Source organism: Rattus rattus, chromosome 6 (assembly GCF_011064425.1).
Source record: "Rattus rattus isolate New Zealand chromosome 6, Rrattus_CSIRO_v1, whole genome shotgun sequence".
In the NCBI taxonomy this organism is placed as follows: domain Eukaryota; kingdom Metazoa; phylum Chordata; class Mammalia; order Rodentia; family Muridae; genus Rattus; species Rattus rattus.
In genome coordinates this window covers 28,179,062-28,199,645 of record NC_046159.1, presented here as the reverse complement: position 1 = coordinate 28,199,645, position 20,584 = coordinate 28,179,062, and the positions used below count along the sequence as shown (strand labels likewise).

The 20,584-nt window shown below is 43.0% G+C and overlaps 1 protein-coding gene across 1 annotated transcript in view; it reads right to left on the bottom strand.

The window, feature by feature from the left end:
* Ankrd30a (ankyrin repeat domain 30A) overlaps positions 1 to 20,584 on the bottom strand; it is a 72,137-nt gene that overhangs the window by 50,829 nt on the left and 724 nt on the right. Inside the window, exons 2-11 of the mRNA XM_032905809.1 lie at positions 16,885 to 16,999; positions 16,552 to 16,725; positions 13,690 to 13,796; positions 11,904 to 11,965; positions 9,086 to 9,119; positions 5,345 to 5,417; positions 2,869 to 2,929; positions 2,635 to 2,786; positions 2,110 to 2,236; positions 1,800 to 1,861 (exon numbers count right to left, since the gene is read on the bottom strand). Coding sequence (XP_032761700.1) covers positions 1,800 to 1,861; positions 2,110 to 2,236; positions 2,635 to 2,786; positions 2,869 to 2,929; positions 5,345 to 5,417; positions 9,086 to 9,119; positions 11,904 to 11,965; positions 13,690 to 13,796; positions 16,552 to 16,725; positions 16,885 to 16,999 — 967 coding nt within the window. The remainder of the gene's footprint in view (positions 1 to 1,799; positions 1,862 to 2,109; positions 2,237 to 2,634; positions 2,787 to 2,868; positions 2,930 to 5,344; positions 5,418 to 9,085; positions 9,120 to 11,903; positions 11,966 to 13,689; positions 13,797 to 16,551; positions 16,726 to 16,884; positions 17,000 to 20,584) is intronic.

Here is a 20,584-nt window from a genome sequence, read left to right as displayed (position 1 = left end):
AAAAACAGGTATCTTAAGAAATTCTCGTAAGTTCACCTGCTTTAATATAGCATGAAACATTTAAATTATGTCCAATGACAGAAATTTATAAAGTCAGAATAGGAAACCTGGCTTGTATGGTAAGAAACTTCAGCATGTGTCACAATGATTACACAGAGGGCATTGTAGAAGTTGCTACATTTAGGTAAACCAAGGCTTGGAAAAATCTAAGTAATTTTGTGTGAAAGTTTTACAACCAGCAAAAACTGGTTGAATAAAATAAAATGATAAAGAATCTCTTTTCTATTGGTATAAATAAAAGCTCCCAAACATCAAAGGCAGAATGTGATTCCTTCCAATCAAAAAAAAAAAAAAAACTTCCAGAATATGCAGTAAGAAAGGATGTAAAAATGTCTAAGTGTTTGAGATGGCTAAGGAATTATTTTGTACAGAGCACACGTAGATAATGAATATTCCACTCCGTGCTCCTGACAACTGCACGCTTTGTCCCTGGACAGTTAAAGCAGAGCACTGAGCAAACACAGCTGGCCGCTTCTTGGGATGTTCTTGACTCCCGAGGGCTGGCTCTGCTCTCATCCTTCAGTTGGGAGTCTGAATGTCATCCCCAGACAGAAGCCTAACAATGCCACTCCACTCCATCTGAGACCCAGTCTCCCTCCTGCTCCCTCTATATGAAGCAGGGACACTGACTAAGTTGCTTGGTCTTCTGTTCTATCGCTGCACTAACACGAGCCTTCACTAGTAACTCAGTGTCCGACTGCCTCAGCTGTAACGGTGACCCAGTCACAGAAATTTACTCAGGGCAGCGCATGTAAGCCCTCGTGAGAAAGACCTCATGTGCAGAATCACTGTATCTTCCAGGTTACCTCAGTCAGTGATTGGCTGACACTTTTCCAAAATGAAGATCCCAGTGCCCCCGCACCGTCCGTCCTCTCCTTGACGCTACGGCTCCTCCTTTCATTTTGAGGAGCACCGGGATCATGCTGCCACACGTGCAGCTGCCACATGAGTGGACGCTTCACTCCTCATAAGACGGGCTTACGTCCTCACCCCTCCTGTGCATCGCATGTCTTTATGGCACAGCGAAGTCTCTGACATTCAGACCGGTTAACTCCTCCCCCCCCATTCTATAAATATTAAATGCCAGAACCAAGTACGGCCATGTCTTTTGACTGTGGTGGCTCCAGTATGCATGGCTGCTACACTTCCAAGCCACCCCTAACTCTTTCTATGATGGTGTCATTAAAATAGATCATTATGGACGATGGCTCCTACACCGGCACTAAATGCATTTCATCTCTGAAGATGACTTAAATCTATTACAGGAGAAATTAAGTTAAAACAAAACTTAACCAAAACTGCTACAGCTCCACAGAGTTACACTGACTCTTTTCTTTCTCCTGACAGTTCCTTTGGGGATTTATACTTTACGATCCAGGTTGAATGACACTTTCAAGTCTCACCTGCTATCTTTTCAGGGTTCAGGGGTAAAAAAAAAAAAAAAAAAATCGCAGTCCACACTTTCCCTCTGAATGACACAGGACTTGTACACACCCACATCTATCACAGAATCTTTCAGGTCACAGGTTGATACGACTTTTTAAATTTGTACTTAAACTTAGTCCAAAGGGGTTCCTCTGATGGCTACATCTGTAAGTGAAGCATGCAAATGAGCAGAATTGGGTAACGAGTAGCACCTGGTATCTAAGTATTGTCTGTGGGTCAGAAATGAGAGGACACCACCCCTCATAGGCACACGCAGGCGAGAGAGTGAGCAGCTCCATTCGTTTTGTCCGTACCTCAGAATCCCAAGGTGAGTCTTCATCCTCGTCTTCTCCCAATCCCAATGCAGACATCATTTCTGTGGAACACAGTCACATGCACATTAATGAGGACATGCATCACTGAAGTTGAAGTGCATGCGTGTTTATCTACATCCACAAAATTACAATAAAATGATATCAGGAGAGTTTCAGCTGAAGTAGCTTCGGGCAACTGAGAGTAGCAAGAAAGCAAAAGAAAACGTATTTAGAGGAAGCAGATACTGGCTTGGTTCTGGAGGCTTCAGTGTCTGTAACAGCATGTAAGATGGAGTGTTGGCTAACTCACCACTTTTATTACTTCTGTGCCAGCCGTCAGCACGGGCTAAATTGTCATGTGGTTGCTCCTGTGAAGCGCTCTCAATGATATCCGTTCCGTTTTCTTCTCCTTCAATTGCAGGCTCAGCTGCTCCTTCCTATGGGAAGAAAACAGCAACTTCGCTCACCCTGCAGATCACAGGGTGCTTGCACGGGCGACACGGGCCACAGTCAGTAAGGGAAAGGTCCGTGCCTTCGGTCTGAGGTGGACAAAGGACCTGGAAGACAGCTATGAAATGTGCATTCGGAGGAGGACGTGAGGCTGAAAGACAGCTCGGCAGTTAGGGGCACTTGCTGTCTTCGGAGGACACAACTGCAGTCCTCAGTACCCATCAGAAGCTCAGATCCGTCCAGGGCATCTGATGCCTCTGGCCTGCATCCTTACGTACATGCAGCAGAGAGAATTATGACCCAACATTTACATGGAAAGAGAAAGGAGCTCCCCAAGCAATCAAACAGTAAGCCTGGGCTTTAAAGATGAGAGAATTGTATGCACCACAGGGTCGGGTGACTGACGGGACGGGGAGAGGATCTGGACTCTGGCTGGTGATTCAGGCTCAATCCCAGGGGCATCTTCGTTTTCACTAGCGGAATGGCTATCGTCAGACAGGGCTCTACTGTCTGGTTCCTCAAAGCCGCATTTTGTTTCTGTTATGAAAAGGAAAGACTACATGTAAAAACTCTTAAATCAATGAAGAGCACAAGAACAGGCCGTCTTTAAATGACTCACGGTTTTTCTTAGACTGCTGGGCAGCTGTCCACAACTCTGTTAAATTAATTTTGGGAACGTTCTAGAAAAACAAAAATAATTTTGAAAATAACATTACAATAAAGCAAATATGATCTTCGCTCTTACTATCTTATATTTTTAGTTGTGAGCCTAGCCTTTAATGGCTGACTCTCCAGCCCACCGCTCTTACTACCTGATCTAACACCAAGAGTGTGTTTCTGAATCCTTAAGGTAGATTCAAATATTAACCATGCCATTTACGAGTCTACAGACTTCAACTGCACGAGGATTATGGGGTAGGAATATCATCAAAATATTACTCTCCTTACACCTGATTATCGTGCAAATTTTATGATATCCTTTAGTATATGATTTAAATGAAATAACCTAGAACAAAATTTTATTCCCAATCTAGAGTACTTCTGAAAACACTAGCATTTAAAATAATTTAAAATACCTTGAACGTATCACCGTGACCTATATTTGTGTGATTGTTTCTAAAGGAGAAGCCGTAAGGGCTTACTTTCTGTAGTTCATGGGCTGAAACTGCAAACAGTGTAAGTGATTTCACCCTGGGTGCCCAAAGTGACATGCGAATTATTATGCGCGTTTAGTTCTCTCTAACAAAGAGGAAGGAAAAAGAATAAATCTTGTGAGGCAAAGCCATATGCAGGGACTGAAGAAAAGTATAACTAAACATGCGAACCATGGAGAAAAGGCACTGACAGAAGACACAAGTGTGAAGGTGCAGGGGAAGTCACAATACAAAGTAGGGGAGGGACAGACGGAGGAAGGAGGGAGGGAAAGTATGAATGAGTTTAAATGAGGAGGAAAGGAGAAAAGTGCTAGTTAGAGTCACTCCGATGAACACCAGGACCAAAGAGACTCGGGAGGAAAGGGTCTATTTGGCTTACACTTCCACATCACTGTTTATCACTGAGGAAGTCAGGACAGGAACCCAAGCAGGACAGGAACCTGGGGCAGGAGCTGAAGCAGAGGCCATGGAGGGTGCTGCTTACTGGCTTACCTCCCCTGGCTTGCTCAGCCTGCTTTCTTATAGGACCCAGGACCACTAGTCCAGGGACGGCACCAACCCACAATGAGTGCGACCATCCCACATGAATCACTAATTAAGAAAATGCCCTACAGCGGGATCTTATGGAGACATCGTCTCAATTGAGATCCCCTCCTTTCAGATAACTCTAGCTTGTGTCAAGTTGAGATAAAACTAGCCAGCGTAACATTTAAGCCTAAGATTCGTAAAAAGAAGTACGAGAACTGGGAATCACAGTACATTCCAAATAATGATTTGCAATGCCATTTTGAAGACATTAGTATAATGAAAGTTTAATTCTATAAGTACATAATGCTTAATCATGTCTGGTTACCATTGAGAGATGTAACATCATTCCTAGATAAAGAAGACATTGGGAAAAGCAATGCTCTATTAATTTCCTACTTGGAGAAGATTTGCTAGTTGGAACTCTATGGGTAACATAGATTCAAAAATCTATTATGTAGTCCAATGAGGCAAAGATATTTTAACCTCATTCATGATCTAACTCCACGGTTTCAGACAGCAGGTGCCTCCTTCTCGTGACACTTCTCTAACCTGGTTTGTTTTGTCTTTTTAACAGTGACATTTCCTCAGTGTCACAGAAGCTTACATGTAAACATCACAAGGGGAATATTTTTTTTTTTTTTTGGTTCTTTTTTTGGAGCTGGGGACCGAACCCAGGGCCTTGCGCTTCCTAGGCAAGCGCTCTACCAATGAGCTAAATCCCCAACCCCGGGGAATATGTTTTTAAGAATTCAGTGGGTTTTATGGTTTTATATGTGACATTTCCTTGACCTGAGTTTACATTACAGGAGTTTAAAGGTGAGTCATGTTTCTAGAAACTCAAGAGACAATGTTTGGGGCAGAATATCTACTCTTCAGATCTACAGATGAAGACGTGTAACAGTCCTGAGGGAACGACACCAGGCGTAGACTGTAATAACCACATTTAAATTTGCATATTTTTACAGTTTCTGATGGTATGGTAATTTACATGGAGACCAAGGATAGAAATAGAGAAAAAGTTCACCTAAAAACCATATCACACTAAGAGGTGTCCAAGGAAAAAGACACACAGAAACTGCATGCTGTATGTTTACACTCTTGAAACTGAAGTCACCACAGAGTTCATGATTTACTGTATGTACGAGCTGGGCCCATCCGAGATTTAATTCAGGTGTAACAGACTCACAGCTTTATGGACTTTCTAGCTCATTCACGTTCAACCTCTAGCTCCCCACGGGACAATCAGTCTTTGATATTCACCAAAATAAAATATAATTTAACAAGTCATTGTTCTACAAAATGTTTCTCTGATCAATATTCCACATACAACGATGCTAGATTGTCACTAAATTTTAAGAGGGAACATTCAGCCAAACAAATTTAAACGATTATTTTCACAAAACTGCATGTTACCTTGGTATCAAAGTTATAGTCATCCTCATCTGATGTAGGCCAGGAGTCGGCAGGATCAGGTATGTGAGAAGACCTTAGAACAACAGCCAACAGAAATTGTAAGACAAGCTCTTTTATTTATTTGTACATTTGTTTATACACACACACACACACACACACACACACACACACACACACACACGTGTGTATGTGTGTGTGCTCTATTTGCATGTATGCCTGCATGACAAAAGAGAGCATCAGATCTCATTACAGATGGTTGTGAGCCTCCATGTGGGTGCTGGGAATTGAACTCAGGACCTCCGGAAGAGCAGCCAGTGCTTAACTGCTGAGCCACCTCTCCAGCAGTAAGGGAGTGCTTAAAAGAAACCTAGGAACATATCAGTAACCGGTGTAGTGAACATCTCTTGGTGGACATGACTCAGATTTGGCCTCTTCTCACAAAGCCTTTAGCTGCCTCCTCCTGCCTCCACTTCTCCGACGCTGAAATAGTCAAGGCTCACTCTCCATTCCATGTTAAACTGCGAAAGTCAACATGTTGGCGGGCCTATGAACAAGGTTTCTAAACCTGCCTGTGCTAATGGCTGTGCTGATATCTCATCGATGGCTGACATCACTTTTGCCTTCTGAAGAGAATCTGATAACCTAAAGCATGGGACAAACTGCACTGCCCTGTTTACCCTGTTCAAACACTCAGCATGCAGCCTGGAAAGGCCCTTTAAGACCCTATCTATGAGCCAGCACATGTCTGCAATCAGAGTGGCTAAGACTGCTCCAGGTCAAAGGTCAGTCTGGTTTACAGTGCTGCAGGCCATGGAAGGCTCTACAGTAAGACCTATCATCCTATACCTTCCAGGTACCTTAAAACACTATCGGGAATCCCATGAAATATTTAAAGAGTTTAAAAATGAAATTTAAGCAAACTTCAGTACAAACTATTGTGTTGGCAATACATTTTCTTCAGATTAAAACATTAAAACTGGGGCTGGAGAGATGGCTCAGAGCAGAGGTTAAGAGCACTGGCTTCTCTTCCAGAGGTCCTGAGTTCAATTCCCAGCAATTGAATGGTTGGTGGCTCATAATCTCTGGTGCCCTCTTCTGGTGTGTAGACAGATCACTCTATAATTAATAAGCAACTATAAAAGTCCAATCATTTTCCTAAGTAGGTCATGTACTACTTGCATATACATAAACTACCAATCCCTTGAAGCCTACCAGAGCCCACCTGGCATCCAAGTACCCAAGGAAGGCTGGGAAAGGGTTATGGATGACATCAGCAATTGGGGCCAAAAGCTGCTGACTTTTGGCAATTTTACTTTCTTGCTATTCTGGGGCCGGAAGCTGATGGCTTCTGGCAATTTAACTCCTGTTGATAGCAGCAGGGGAGTAAGAAAAAAAATGCTTAGTTACTTGGGCTCCTTTCTCTTTGGCTGAAGGCCCCTTGCTGACCAGGCAAGAGGCTCGGAGTTCACTAACTCTTCATGAGCCAGGGAGAAAAGAAAAGAAACTCAGTATCTCTGTCTCTCTGTCTCTGTCTCTCTGTCTCTGGCTGGGGCCCGGCCACCTGTTTCATCAATTTCACAAGTGCATGTGCACACTTACATACATACACATATACCTACATACAACTGTCTATACACATTTGGTGGATGAAGCAGAGCCCTGAAAGCCACGCTTTATCTTTTCTCTTGGCCTTTTTCTACCTTCTTTAAGTTCTTTATAAAATTACCTCATAAATAAAACACTACACAAAAGGCGAGTACGGGAAGATACGGATAGTAAGTTCAAAGTGGTGTTTGACTCTAAAAGCTCGCTGTAAGCTCAGAGCAACTGTTTCCCATGGCCTTGCTTTCTCATGGTGCGCACCTCATCCCTGGACCTGACCTTAGAATGCTTTTCCTTGATCATAAATTTGTCCCAAGCCCATTTTTCTTCTTAGTGCAGTTTACGAAAGCTCACTGTATTCCTTATCGTGCAGCCTTTACTTGCTACTCTATAAGAAGGGGGCACATTCCATTCCTGATTCTAACTTTATTACATCATTCTGGTAAAACAACTAAAACCATCTCTGTAAACTTTCTTCCTAAAATTTGAATCAAGTCAGGAAGGCTATTAAGTCATTAATTCATCTTAACAGCATTAAGTCATGAAAGTTCTTCATGTTGATCTGTAGGAATCTTGTCCAATAAGGTGGGCCAATGCCCAGGACTCATTAGGCCACATAATAGTGACAGGAAGGGCGTCTCAGCAGTGAGACGCAATCCTGGGAAGAAGGAGGCCATGTCTCTCATGCACACCCATTGCAGCCGTGCAAAATGGTGGGCCATCTCCAGGAAACTCACTTGCTTGCTCTGGTCTTTCCTAGATGGCTTCTGTCAGAAACCAATCCTAGGTACCCAGACACTGTACCTTTGACTTCCCTACGAACCATCTAAAATACCTTCATCCCCAGAGGACTCCACTCCTAGGTCCCTTTCCTGTGGGGTTTAGTGGCAACCTTCAACCTTTAAACTTTCACCTTACAAAGGCACGGCTCCTGAGACAAGGATGGGCTCAAATGACAGTAGGCAGTGACTTTCCATCCTGTGAATGACCTCTCCATCGTCTGCCACTCATCTGCCAGATGCTCGTGACTTCCCAGGCTTCTGCTACACCTTCTGATGCCCACACAAGGACACCCGTCAGCGGAGAAGAGACACGGACACCTCCAGTCTGCGGGTTCCTGAGGGGCTCTACACTCTACACTACCTTCTGTGAACCGGGGTGACAGCAGATGTGGAGCCAACATTCCTGTCTACTTAAAAGTCTACCCAGCAGTTCAGACTATTTTAACAGTTTTCAGTAGAAACCTCCTTAAAATTCTGAAATTCTATTGGTTTTCACTTTGTGTAAGAGTATCATGAATACTTAGTTGACAGAAAATGGGAAAGAAGAATTTATTTTATTTGAGAAACATTAGTTGTGGAAACTAAATACAAGTTCAAAATGGCTAAGGAAATGAGAGGTGAACTGGGAGATGCAGCAATCAGAGGCACTCACTACACAAGTGTAGCGACCAGAAGTGGGGTCCCCAGGAACCCACATAAATGCATGCCAGAGGGACGTGGCCGCTCTTCTGCGATTCCAGCCTCAGAAGGTGGAAGCAGGATCCCCACAGTTAGAAAACTTGCAGGACCAGCCATATTGGCAAGTTCAGGGTTAATTCTGAGCCCCTACCCTCAGTGGATACTGCTGAACAACCAAGGGTGACTCCCACTATCAACCTTACGTGTCACACACCTAAAAACACTCTATCTCTCTCTTTCTCTTTCTCTCTCTCTCTCTCTCTCTCTCTCTCTCTCTCTCACTGGGAAATTTGTAAGAATTTAGCTTAAACTAATTAACTTATTTAATTAATTTAAAACATCGTCTAGGACAGAGTGTGTCTAGCATGCACAGAGCCTGGGTTCAGTTCTCAGTATTAAATTGGGCATAGTGGTTCATGCCTGAGATCCCAGCACTAAGGAGAGGGAGGCAGGAAGATTAGAAGTTGAAGGACATCCTTGACTACCTAACAAGTCTGAGGTCACCCTGGACTATATGAGACCCCATTTCAAAGCTCTGTGACCACGGTAAGAAATGTTAGCCATACTACACAATATAGTTATCTAGCTCAAAGCAGAACACTTAACAAATCCTAGTCACTTTCCTCTATATTCTCTAACCCATTAACATTTCATTTTAACATTATACATTCCTACCCACCTGGTTAAAGAGCCATCTTCAGAAACATTATCCACTATTAAAGAAAAATAGAAAGCATATTTTAAACCAAGAGAACAATATAAAACAATAAGGTGGTATCATCATCATCATCATCATCATCATCATCATCATCATCATCATCATCATCATCATCATCATCATCAGTGCTTTCTCTTTGGTACCACACCTAGAGGCTCTCCTAGAATGAATGCTAATATAGGTAACTAATCCACTACGAATGCTTTGTCTCCCCTTCATATGTATCAAATCCAAGAAGGAACAGAATTTATAAAACTTTAAGACCTGGGGTAGGGTGGGGGAAAACAAAACAAAACAAAACAAAACAAAACAAAACAAAACAAAACAAAAAAAACCACTATGAGACCTAAAGGGAGACTGCCAGTACTATGGCCACAGCCATCAGACTGACAGCAGCTGTCACCATAGCAGAATCCATACCACTCGCAGGGTTTTTCCGGACTGATAGCACTGGGAACAATCACAGGAGCGATTACTTTGCTATGGTGGGATCCGGCTCTCCCAGGGTGTTGGTCAGCACCGTAGTTGAGCATTAAAACCCTATCACAAACAAGCACCATCCACGAGCACTGTGCGATTTTATTCTCCCTTAGTGGATAGAGTAAGACTATTAGCTCAAGCTTCTAAACTGTGTCAGCAGTTGGCTTTCCCCAGTAAAAGGAAAAAAATCTTTCTCATTTCATGCAAGGTATGAATTAAACAAACTAATCAGTGTCTTGGCATTTCCCATGAGGTTACTCAGGCCAAGTCTGAGGCTTTGTTCAATGGTGGAGTACCTGCCCTACAAAACAGAACAGACCAAATGGGCTGGTGTGGCAATGGCCTGGAGGTGTGGTGATGGCCTGGAGGGATGGTGATGGCCTGGAGGTGTGGTGATGGCCTGGAGGTGTGGTGATGGCCTGGAGGGATGGTGATGGCCTGGAGGTGTGGTGATGGCCTGGAGGTGTGGTGATGGCCTGGAGGGATGGTGATAGCCTGGAGGTGTGGTGATGGCCTGGAGGTGTGGTGATGGCCTGGAGGTGTGGTGATGGCCTGGAGGGATGGTGATGGCCTGGAGGTGTGGGGATGGCGTGGGGGTGTGGTGATGGCCTGGAGGTATGGTGATGGCCTGGAGGTGTGGTGATGGCCTGGAGGTGTGGTGATGGCCTGGAGGGATGGTGATGGCCTGGAGGTGTGGTGATGGCCTGGAGGGATGGTGATGGCCTGGAGGTGTGGTGATGGCCTGGTGGTGTGGTGATGGCCTGGAGTGGTGATGGCCTGGTGTGGTGATGGGATTGTAGGGGTGGGATGGGGGATAGAAATAATACCTTAAGTGACTATATTTAATTACCTTGGTACTTAATGTTTCAAACATGGAGAAACACATGACTATGCAGGAAAAAACTCGAAAGACAGTAAAAAGAGCAGTGGCTGCCAGGAAGTAGGGGTCAGAGAGAAAAATAGGTGAAGGGGATGGAGAGATGGCTCAGAGGTTAAGAGCACTGACTTCAATTCCCAGCAACCACACGGTGGCTCACAACCATCTGTAATGGGATCTGATGCCCTCTTCTGGTGTGTCTGAAGGCAACAACAGTGTACTCATATATAACAAATAAATAAATCTTAAAAAAAAGAAAAGAAAAATAGGTGAAGTCCAAGGAATATTCAAGTCAGTGAAATCATTCTGATTACACTACCACAGTGGTAAACACAAGTCATAAACTGGCCTAAATCTATAGCATGTACAAGATCCAGAGTGAGGTGTCATGGAAGCTAGACATGCTGAAGTGATAATGCTGTATCAATGTAGGGTTAGCTGTTTCCCTTTTTTTGCTTTTAGATACAGAGTTTCTCTGTGTAACAGCCCTGGCTGTCCTGGAACCTGTTTGGTAGACTAAGTAATCTTTGAACTGGGAGATCTGCCTGCCTCTGCCTCTGACTGCTGGGGATTAAAGACATGCACCATCACCGCCCAGCTGGGTTACAATTTTCACAGATGTATCCACTACTCAGTACTCAGATGTAAGAAGCTATGCATGTCTGGGCATCCTAGGGTATATGGGAAATTCTGTTTCTTCCTGTTAATTTTGCTGTGAACCTAAAACTTCCCTAAAAATTGAAGTTATTAGGGGGTAGGATTTAAACCCACATTTGCCTAGCATACATAAGGCCCCCAGGTTCTACTGCCAACACACACACACACACACACACACACACACACACACACACACCACACTATTGATTGGAAAAAAATATTTAGTAAGCCTCCAAGTTAAAAAACACATTCAAAGGAACACAATGGTATTCTCTCCTAAACTGAAGGCTGAAAATACACAGAACAATTCTAATTCTATATCCAGGCAAGAAACAGATAAAAATTATTGAAAAAAAATTGTACCTTTCAGTTGAAATACTTTATTAGTAATTTAAACAACTGAAATAACATTCTCTTGATAAAGTAATCCACTTCTTGTGAGATCCATTCTTCTGCTAAACTCAATTTGCTATAATGTGGACAGAGGAAGCATACAATGTGATAACTGAAAATCGCTTTTCTAATGGATTTCCGGGCCACGATGAAAAGATTTCCATCCCCAGGAATGCTGTATTAGACAGTAAACTTCCTTTAACTAATCTCTTAAATAATCTGCCATTTTAGACTGAGAGACAAAGAAGAACACACATGACATTCCCACAGTGACTTGAGTTTCATATTGCTCCTCTGTGATCAAAACATTCTTCATCTACATGGCTACCCAGGGAAGGCCCACGAAGAGAGATTCTTCATGAGGAATCTTACCTGCATTGCTATTTTCAGAATTTTTTGGTCTCTTCCCATCATATTCAAATATTTGCCTGTTGCTATGTTAAAAAAAATGACAAAAATTATGCTTTTAATTCTGGTAAGTAAAAAGTACTAAATATATTAAATTCATAATAGCATTATAGACAAAATCAGAGCTAATATCAGGATCATATCCCACATGATTCAAATGTGCAAATGTTGATGAAATGTCGGTGATGGACTGAAGGCAGTCGGTTAAGTATAAATACACGCTATCTTGGAGTTGCAAGCAGAATGGACATCAGTGTGCATTCACAGTTTCTTATAAGTTGCGGTAGTGACAAAGTACTGAGGCTGACCTTGATACCAGTACTTCAATTCTCTGTGGCCATTTAAGCCTAATCAGCTACACAGTAATTAGAAACTAAATGTATTGGTAAACATCTTACTAAACAAGGCAACCGTCTACCATGACTGAACTATTCTCTCTTTAATGCTTGATTTCTACATGTATCGCCGTGGAAGATAAATCGCTCTTTTATACATGGTTGGTCATGAGGCCCTAGGTCTTGTAGGAGGGTAAGCGACTTTGATTTAGAGAGGCCTGCCGAAAGGCTTCCTTGTTAATCCAAATTTTAAATACTTTGAAAAGCAAAAACAGCTTGCAGGCCAGCCTGCCTAGCCCAAAAGGAGAGCTCCTGGCTTATCACTCTCCAGCGTACTCCTTTAACCAGAACAGGCTCGTTCACTAAACCAGACGTGCTCTTGGCTGCTTCGCCGAAGAGCGAGCCCCCAGGATCTGCCTGCCTCTGCACACAGCCTGGCCTGGCTATTTCCACAGGGACTGGAGAGTCTAACTATACAGCAGGCACTCTTACCCACTGAGCTACGGCCTCAACCGCAGGGTAATCCAAAGGATAGATTATCCTCCCTTTTATATGAGGAAGGCAGCCGTAAGCTTGGCAACATGGGGATCTAAAGCCATCGTCTCTCCCGTTATTATCCACCGATGGCTTATTTTCAGTAAAGGAGAAGATTGTCCATTAAAGATTACCCCTTTCCTCAGCTCGAGCTACTTAAAAAAATACATTAGAATATTAGAAACAAAGCAGGAGAAAATTAAGAAGTGCATAGAATGTTGACAACATCAACGTCCTTCACAAAAGTAATTTTTTTTTTAAAGGAGAAGGCAGAATGGTTTGCAACTTCCACTTATGCTCAGTACAGTCTGGTACGAGGAAAAGTATAGAAGAGAGGTTTAAAGTGTTACCAAAAAATCGAGATTCAGTTACCAGAGTGAAATTGGCATAGCTAATATAAGGTCACAGATCCGGTTACGAACACCACTCATAGTAAAAGGGAAGGTGAGCCCAGCTATGGGTTGTGTTGTCTGAATAACTGCTTGTCTACCCAACCAATGTCGGTTCTGATGCTTTTCCAACATATCTCAGTAACTAAGTTAGTCATCTCCTCCTCCTCCTCCTCTTCCTCCTGCACTTACATTTCTGAGTGGTTGTTAACACTCTGTAAGACCAGGTTTTACTTGTTACGTGTGTGTAATGTGTGGTGTGTGTGTATACGTGTACGTGCACACACGCAGAGGCCAGAGGACAACGGTGGGTGTCTTCCTCTAGCAGGCTCCACTTTCTGTTTGAGACAAGGTCTCTCACTGAATCTCTCCACTCCCCAACACTGGGGTTATAAGCACACACAGCCGTGCCTGGCTTTTACATGAGTGTTAGGGATTTAAACTCACAGCGAGCGCTCTCACTCACGAAATATGAAAAACAAACGACTGTACCTTCCAAGCTGATCAGCTGCGTGAATACTTGTTTTCTTCTTTACTAGAAATTCCACAATATGCTGTTTATTTTCCTTTACAGCCAGTAACATAGGCGTTAGGTCATCCTGCAAGACATCACAAGCAATCCATAATTCCGAATTACTGACTTCTCGACTGAACTGCGCTTTGGAATCATGTGATTGCAACCCGCCCAGTCAAGCATCTCTTGAAAGCAGTGATGTTAACTTTTGTCAGTAGCTCTCACAGAACTAAAAACCTTAAATGTCTTATTGAACTAATGAGCAAAATTAGCATCTTCAGAGAAGGCTTCTTAAAGCCTTCCAAATGGCATTGACTTCTCTAGAAGTAGCATTTCCAGAAGATTCTATGATCATATCCAGTAATAACTGACATGACTAGTAACAGAAATCTCCAATTCTACTCAAGCTTTTTTTGAAAATTATGTTTTTGTGGCAAACATTAAAACAGAAGGAGTAAGTTTCGAGGAAACAGGTTGAAACACTTCTAAGACTGTGGAAGTTCCCCCAGGCTACGCAGACTTGCTGCTTCTCCTCTGTTTACGCCAGGGTTCCAGGGTGCAGTGTCAGACGCTCCTGGTTAAAGTGAGTCACTAAGGAGATGGGCACTACATCAAAAGACCCAGATGTGGATGGACACCCACTGCTTGTTACTAAAAGGTCTGCAGGGTTTCTGTTACAGTGTGAAGGGATGCTGTTCCCACTGCAAGGAGCAGTTACTCTCGCTCACGAAGAACCTGGATAGCCTACTGTTTTTCATTTGTTTTTTACTCTGGTAACGTTTTAATTGAGACTCAGGTGATTTTGCTATTTAATCTCAGGCAAAATATAAATCACCAACACAAACATAATGCTGAAGAACCAGTGGGCTAGACAAAGGTGCTGAGAGAACACTAATGATGGGGGAATCTATTCAATGAAATCACAATAAAAAAAAAAAAATCTAAAAAAAAAAAAAGAATCAGAAACAAGAGGCATCAAGGGCAGGATGAGAAGACCTGAACCATGTCAGATAACAGTCACGGTGTCACAACACCAACTGACTTCAAAGGCAAACATGCCACATCGCTCACCAGTAACCAGCCAGTAACCAGCCAGTAACCAGCCAATAACCAGCCAGTAACCAGCTGTCTGCACATAGGGAAAGGCAAACACATATCTCTCACCAGTAACCAGTAACCAGCCAGTAACCAGGCAGGGGACTGTGTGTACATAGGGAACAGTGTTATTTCCAGCCCTGACAGTAACTGCCAAATCTTGTGCTGCATCATTTATAACTGCATGAGACATAAGAACACTTCACAACACACACACACACACACACACACACACACACACACACACACACACACACACACTCACTCACACGCGCACACAAAGGCAATTCACAACGAGCAAGTCGCCGCTGTAAAATACCCTTACAAGAGCCTGCCGAGTGGGTAAAAAAGCACTTGCTGATGACCTGACCCCATAGTGGAAAGAGAAAATGGACCCCCAAACTTCTTAAGAGGAACAAAGGAGAGTTATCACGTCCAAAACAACAGGACAAGAGAACTCACAAAATTAACATAATAAAAGAATGAACAGTAATCTGAGCACGGATGAACTAACAGAATCCGGATGGGCATGAAGGTCAGATCCTGATAGGATATAGTGAGTGACGTCACACCCTACTCTCCTCTTTAGATAGCTCATTCACAGTAGAACTCAAGGAAGAAGCTTCAGAGTTTAACTACACCACCGACCAAACGCGCGCTGAAGTGATCTCTGCACAGCAGCCCCTACGGCAGATACGGAACACACACACCTCATCTCAGAGGGCTCAAGCTTCTCCACAACATACCACACTCTAGACCACAGGTCAAGTACAACATACACGAAGGAACCAAAACCATTTCCTGTATTCCGAGAGCGAAAGAAAACTAGAAATCAAAAGCAAAGAAGCTACACCAGTATCAGGAGATGGGAGAAATCCGGGAGAGATTTTAAAGTCCCTGGAATGGAAGGGAAAAGAAAGCTGAGCTCAGCAGAACCTCTGGGACCCGGAGGAGGGCCTGGGAGGGACGCTTATGGCTTTAAGCGCTTACACGGAAAAGTCAGAGAGCTCTTAGATAACCTAACAATGCACCCCACAGTCGTAGTGAGAAAAAAGAGCAATCTAAACACAAAGGCAACGGAAGACGAGGAACGAGGGGGACTGGGTCCCTGGAATAGGACTTACGGATGGTTGTGAGCCACCATGTGGATGCTGGGAACAGAACTCGGGTCTTCAGAAAATCAGCAAGTGTCTTAACCACTGAGCTAGTTCTCTAGTCCCTAAAACATCTATTTTTCTAGAAGGGTAAAAAGGAAAAGTTTTAAATGCAATTGGGTTGGGAGGCAGGGAGAGATGGGTCAGCAGGTAAAGGTTCTTACTGCTAAGTCCGTCAACCCCAGTTCAACCCCAACACCCATATGGTTGAGGGAGGGAAGCAACTCCCTAAAGTTGTTCTCTGATCCCCGCATGCCCACTGTGGGCACACGCACCTCCTACCCCTACAAACAAATAAATGACTGCAATAAAAGGGAAATCAGACACTGGTTTAATCAGTGAGCTACTGACTGGTGTGTGGATTATTTTTATCACAATGAAAGTATCTTTAAGAGGCAATTATACTCAATCTTAGATTTCACCCAATGGAGTCAAACATTACTTAGATCAAGAGTCCCCATGATCTGATCTTTTCTGAAAACATTCCTATAAAAATACACAGAAGTGTGTTTGCTCAATCCAGTCATGGTGACGAGAATGACCTTCACAATGTGCCTCTGTCTTCGGCTGGGAATAGAGCTGTCATTATACCTTGTTTTTGGCTTCTATATTTGCGCCGTGTGCGAGCAGTTTGGCTGCTATGGACGTGCTCTCACAGTAGACCGCGTAGTGGAGGGCAGTGTTGCCGCTGCTGTCCGTCACGTTCGGATCAGCCCCGTGGTCCAGCAGTATAGCTGCGCATTCTTCTTCCTGGCACTGTACAGCCTGTTGTTATTGCATCAAGGAAAAGATACCCAGTTTAGGAATTCAAGGAGAATATAGTTTAGGTTTTACTCATTACTGTATTTAAATCACACCGATGACTTTTTGCCCCCAAGTATTTAAATCAGGTGCATCTCAGCTGGAAGGGCTGGCTGCTGGTACCTTAATGAGAGCTGTGCTGTTCTCGCTGTCACAGGCATCTATCTCACATTTCCTCTCTACTAAGAGAGTCACCACTTCTGGGTGACCATAAGCACAGGCAAGGTGTAGGGCAGTCCTGTGGAAAAAAAAAAAAACAAGAGCACTTCTTAGTAAATTACAAAGCATCATCTAAAAATGCATTTCATGCAGTGTAGAACAGTATGTAACGTCTTCTTTCAAAACTAGTATTTTTCAGTGCACTCTTGAAAATACAACCTATTGGGGGTGTGTGTGTGTGTGTGTGTGTGTGTGTGTGTGTGTGTGTGTTACAGCAGACAAAGCCCTGAGCCCTGTGCTAAGGAAACAATTACTGAGCTATATTCCTAGCCCAGAGCAGCCAATTTGTAAAGAAGTATACACAGCCTTTAGATGCAGCTTGACTTGGGTAGAAGACTGCTTACAGGTCTGCTGCTTACTGGCCATCGCTTGGCCTTTCTCTGGACAAAGGCATTGGCCGCAGAAGCCTGACAACCTGAATACGCTTCCTAAATCCCATGTTAAAAGGAGAACCGACTCCTGAAAGTTGTCTGACTTCCACAAGCACAGCATGGCATGTATGCACCTTCACTAAAACACACACACACACACACACACACACTACAAATCAACAAAAAATCAGTAACCCTTGGTTGCCCCAGAGGTAGAAGGTAAGTTCCTATTTCTGAAGACACTGGGCCCAAGGGACCCCAGACTCGAAGTGATCTGAATACCTCCTCCCAGATGACAACCTTTTATGATCCCAGAAGGCACCAAGCTTCCAAAGGCGGGAAGCAACCAACTGTCTCGCCCAGCTGTGACCCCTGTGAACCACATTGAGGACAAGCATGGAACTGCAACTCTAGGGGGCAGTAGTGGCATGCATACTTTGATGGTGACCAACAGCCCACTACTAGAACTTAAGGTCCACCCAACATGGAGGAAACCATGCTCTGTACTGGACACCTGGCTATCTACCTCTGACTAGTGAAGTCTCTTGGATGAGACCCTACAACCACCATTTTATCAAACCAACACAATCCCTAACTACATTCTAGGTATTTGTTCTTACACCCATAGCTAAGTGTAGTCCTTACCCTCATCAAGGAGACTTCTCTATGCGACAGAGGAAAACCATTAATTATATAAAACCACAACCAATCAAAATGCAGAGTGTGGAGCCCAGTCCCTGTGGTCACAGCTACAAAAAACTCCTGTACCTAATGCCCAGGATCTATGCAAAGGAGGAGTAAAAAGAATTTAAGAGCCAAAGAACAGGGCCCTTGCTAGAGATGTCAGAAGCCACACCCACAGTGTCACCAACATGACTCCCAAATGGGAACTGAACAAGGCCAACAGCTATGAACGTGTAAAAGTGTATGGTGGGAGGGCATGGGGGGGTGAGAGGGGGCCTCAGCCCTACACAAAGATTATCCAATCTATTGATTATCTAATCTATTGATCATCCAATACTAAATGGTCAGCCCTGAAAACATACATATGAATACCGTTATACAGAGTGAAAAGGCTAATACTTAGAAATATATATATATATAAATAATATATATATTATTTACAAAGATACGTGTAATAACAATTCATTTTAGACAAGGTCATGAATTTGAAATGGAGCAAGGGGGTATATGGGAGCATCTGGAGAGAGGAAGGGAAGAAGGAGATGACATAATTACATTATAATCTAAAAAAGCTCAGCAACTTTTCTTTACTCTTTATTTTACCACACTTTATTATACTATGGCTAAGACGGACCATACTCTGTGTGTATGTATAATCAAACTGCCTTCTCCTTACTTGGCACGGCTTCTTTCCATGTTAATCCACATCGCCACGTTCAGGGGTCAAATATCCATCTTACGGATGCAGTGCAATCTATTTACAGAATACGTTCTCTGGCTGCTACACACACTGCTGTTTTAAGCAGTGCCAAGAAAGAGAGTTGCCTCATTAGTTCCTAAACCTATTGAGGAGACAAACAAATCGTGGTAGACCCCTTACTCCCAGCATGTGACTGGAAAGCCCTAAGCAGCCCGGGCTTCAGCAGGAACCGTTCTCATCCTCACACACTGTGTTCCGAACACCGATATTTCACGTCTCTCTTACTTTCCTGCCCTTACCACGGACACAAAATATTCTTTCTGGTGTCCATAGATTACTTGTGAATCTACCAAAAAAAAAAAAAAAAAAAGCTTTTATAAAATTAAGAGTTCAGGGACCAGGAATCCAGCTCAGTCCAAGAGAACTTACCTAGCATCTACGAGGCTGTGTGTTTGAACCCCAGCAACAATATACAAATAACAAAATGAAAAATTAGTTTGGAGTTTAAGTTTTTTCTTCATTGACTTAAAAGGATTTTCTGTAAAATGGAGATGTTTTTCATGATATATATATATATATTTTTTTTTTTTATTTATTTATTTATTATATTTAAGTACACTGTAGCTGACTTCAGATACACCAGAAGAGGGCATCGGATCTCTTTACAGATGGTTGTGAGCCACCATGTGGTTGCTGGGAATTGAACTCATGACCTCTGGAAGAGCAGTCGGGTGCTCTTAACCGCTGAGCCATCTCTCCAGCCCCTATATTTTACTCTGCAAGTATACAGTAGGTTTATCCTCAAATTTTGTTTAATCAGGTCTTGAGAATGCTTCATTTTCAAAAGCTCAGTGTTAGGATATATCCTGAGGATACACCACAAACCTGCTTTCAATCACCAATGTGCACGTGCACACACACACACACACACACACACACACACAAACACGCAAAACACATGCAGACACATACACAGGTGTGCACACAGAGGTGTCCACATATACACACAGGTGTACACATGTACACACATACACAGGTGCCCACACACATGCTCAGGTGTACACACAGGTGTACACACACACAGTAGTTCTGCTGTCTGTCAGTCTTTTTGTTTTGTTACTTTCTCATTGCGCTTTCTTTTAATGTTTAAATTATATTCTGTGAGGGACTTAGTGACATAGAAATGTAGCTAGTGGGGTTGGGGATTTGGCTCAGTGGTAGAGTGTTTGCCTAGAAAGCGCAAGGCCCTGGGTTCGGTCCCCAGCTCCGAAAAAAAGAAAAGGAAAGAAAGAAAAGAAAGAAAGAAAGAAAGAAATGTAGCTAGTTTCCTCCAAACATGCAAACCACCACTTCATTCCTAAGTGTTATGTTCCCTACTAATTGGGGTACCAGAATCAACTTCTGAATTCTTACATCTACTTGATTGGGTACTTCCAGGTTTTTTATTCCGCTCTATTCCCTGCTGTGTCTCTTTGGCTGTTAGTAAATGAGTGATTTGTGAAAACTAATGGTTTTGATTTTTTTCAGAAAGTTTTTTTTTCTAGTGTCATAACAAAATCAAAAGCAAGCATAAGAAACTCAAAATTGTTAAAACGCTGACAGTCGTATTTGGTTTACATAAAACTGATCAGGAAACCCGGAGTTCACATTCTGGGAATCATCAATCTTCGACTCGAGAACACAGAACAATTTTCCCACTTCAAATTGCAGTAATAAAACACATTCACACAGGTGTGCGGTGATATAAGATGGATACTGCATGTTAGTGGAAGAATGTTTAACCTTGAACTGAAACATTTCTCCAATGATGTATTTCTACGACATAAAATATTTTTATATGTATGCAGAA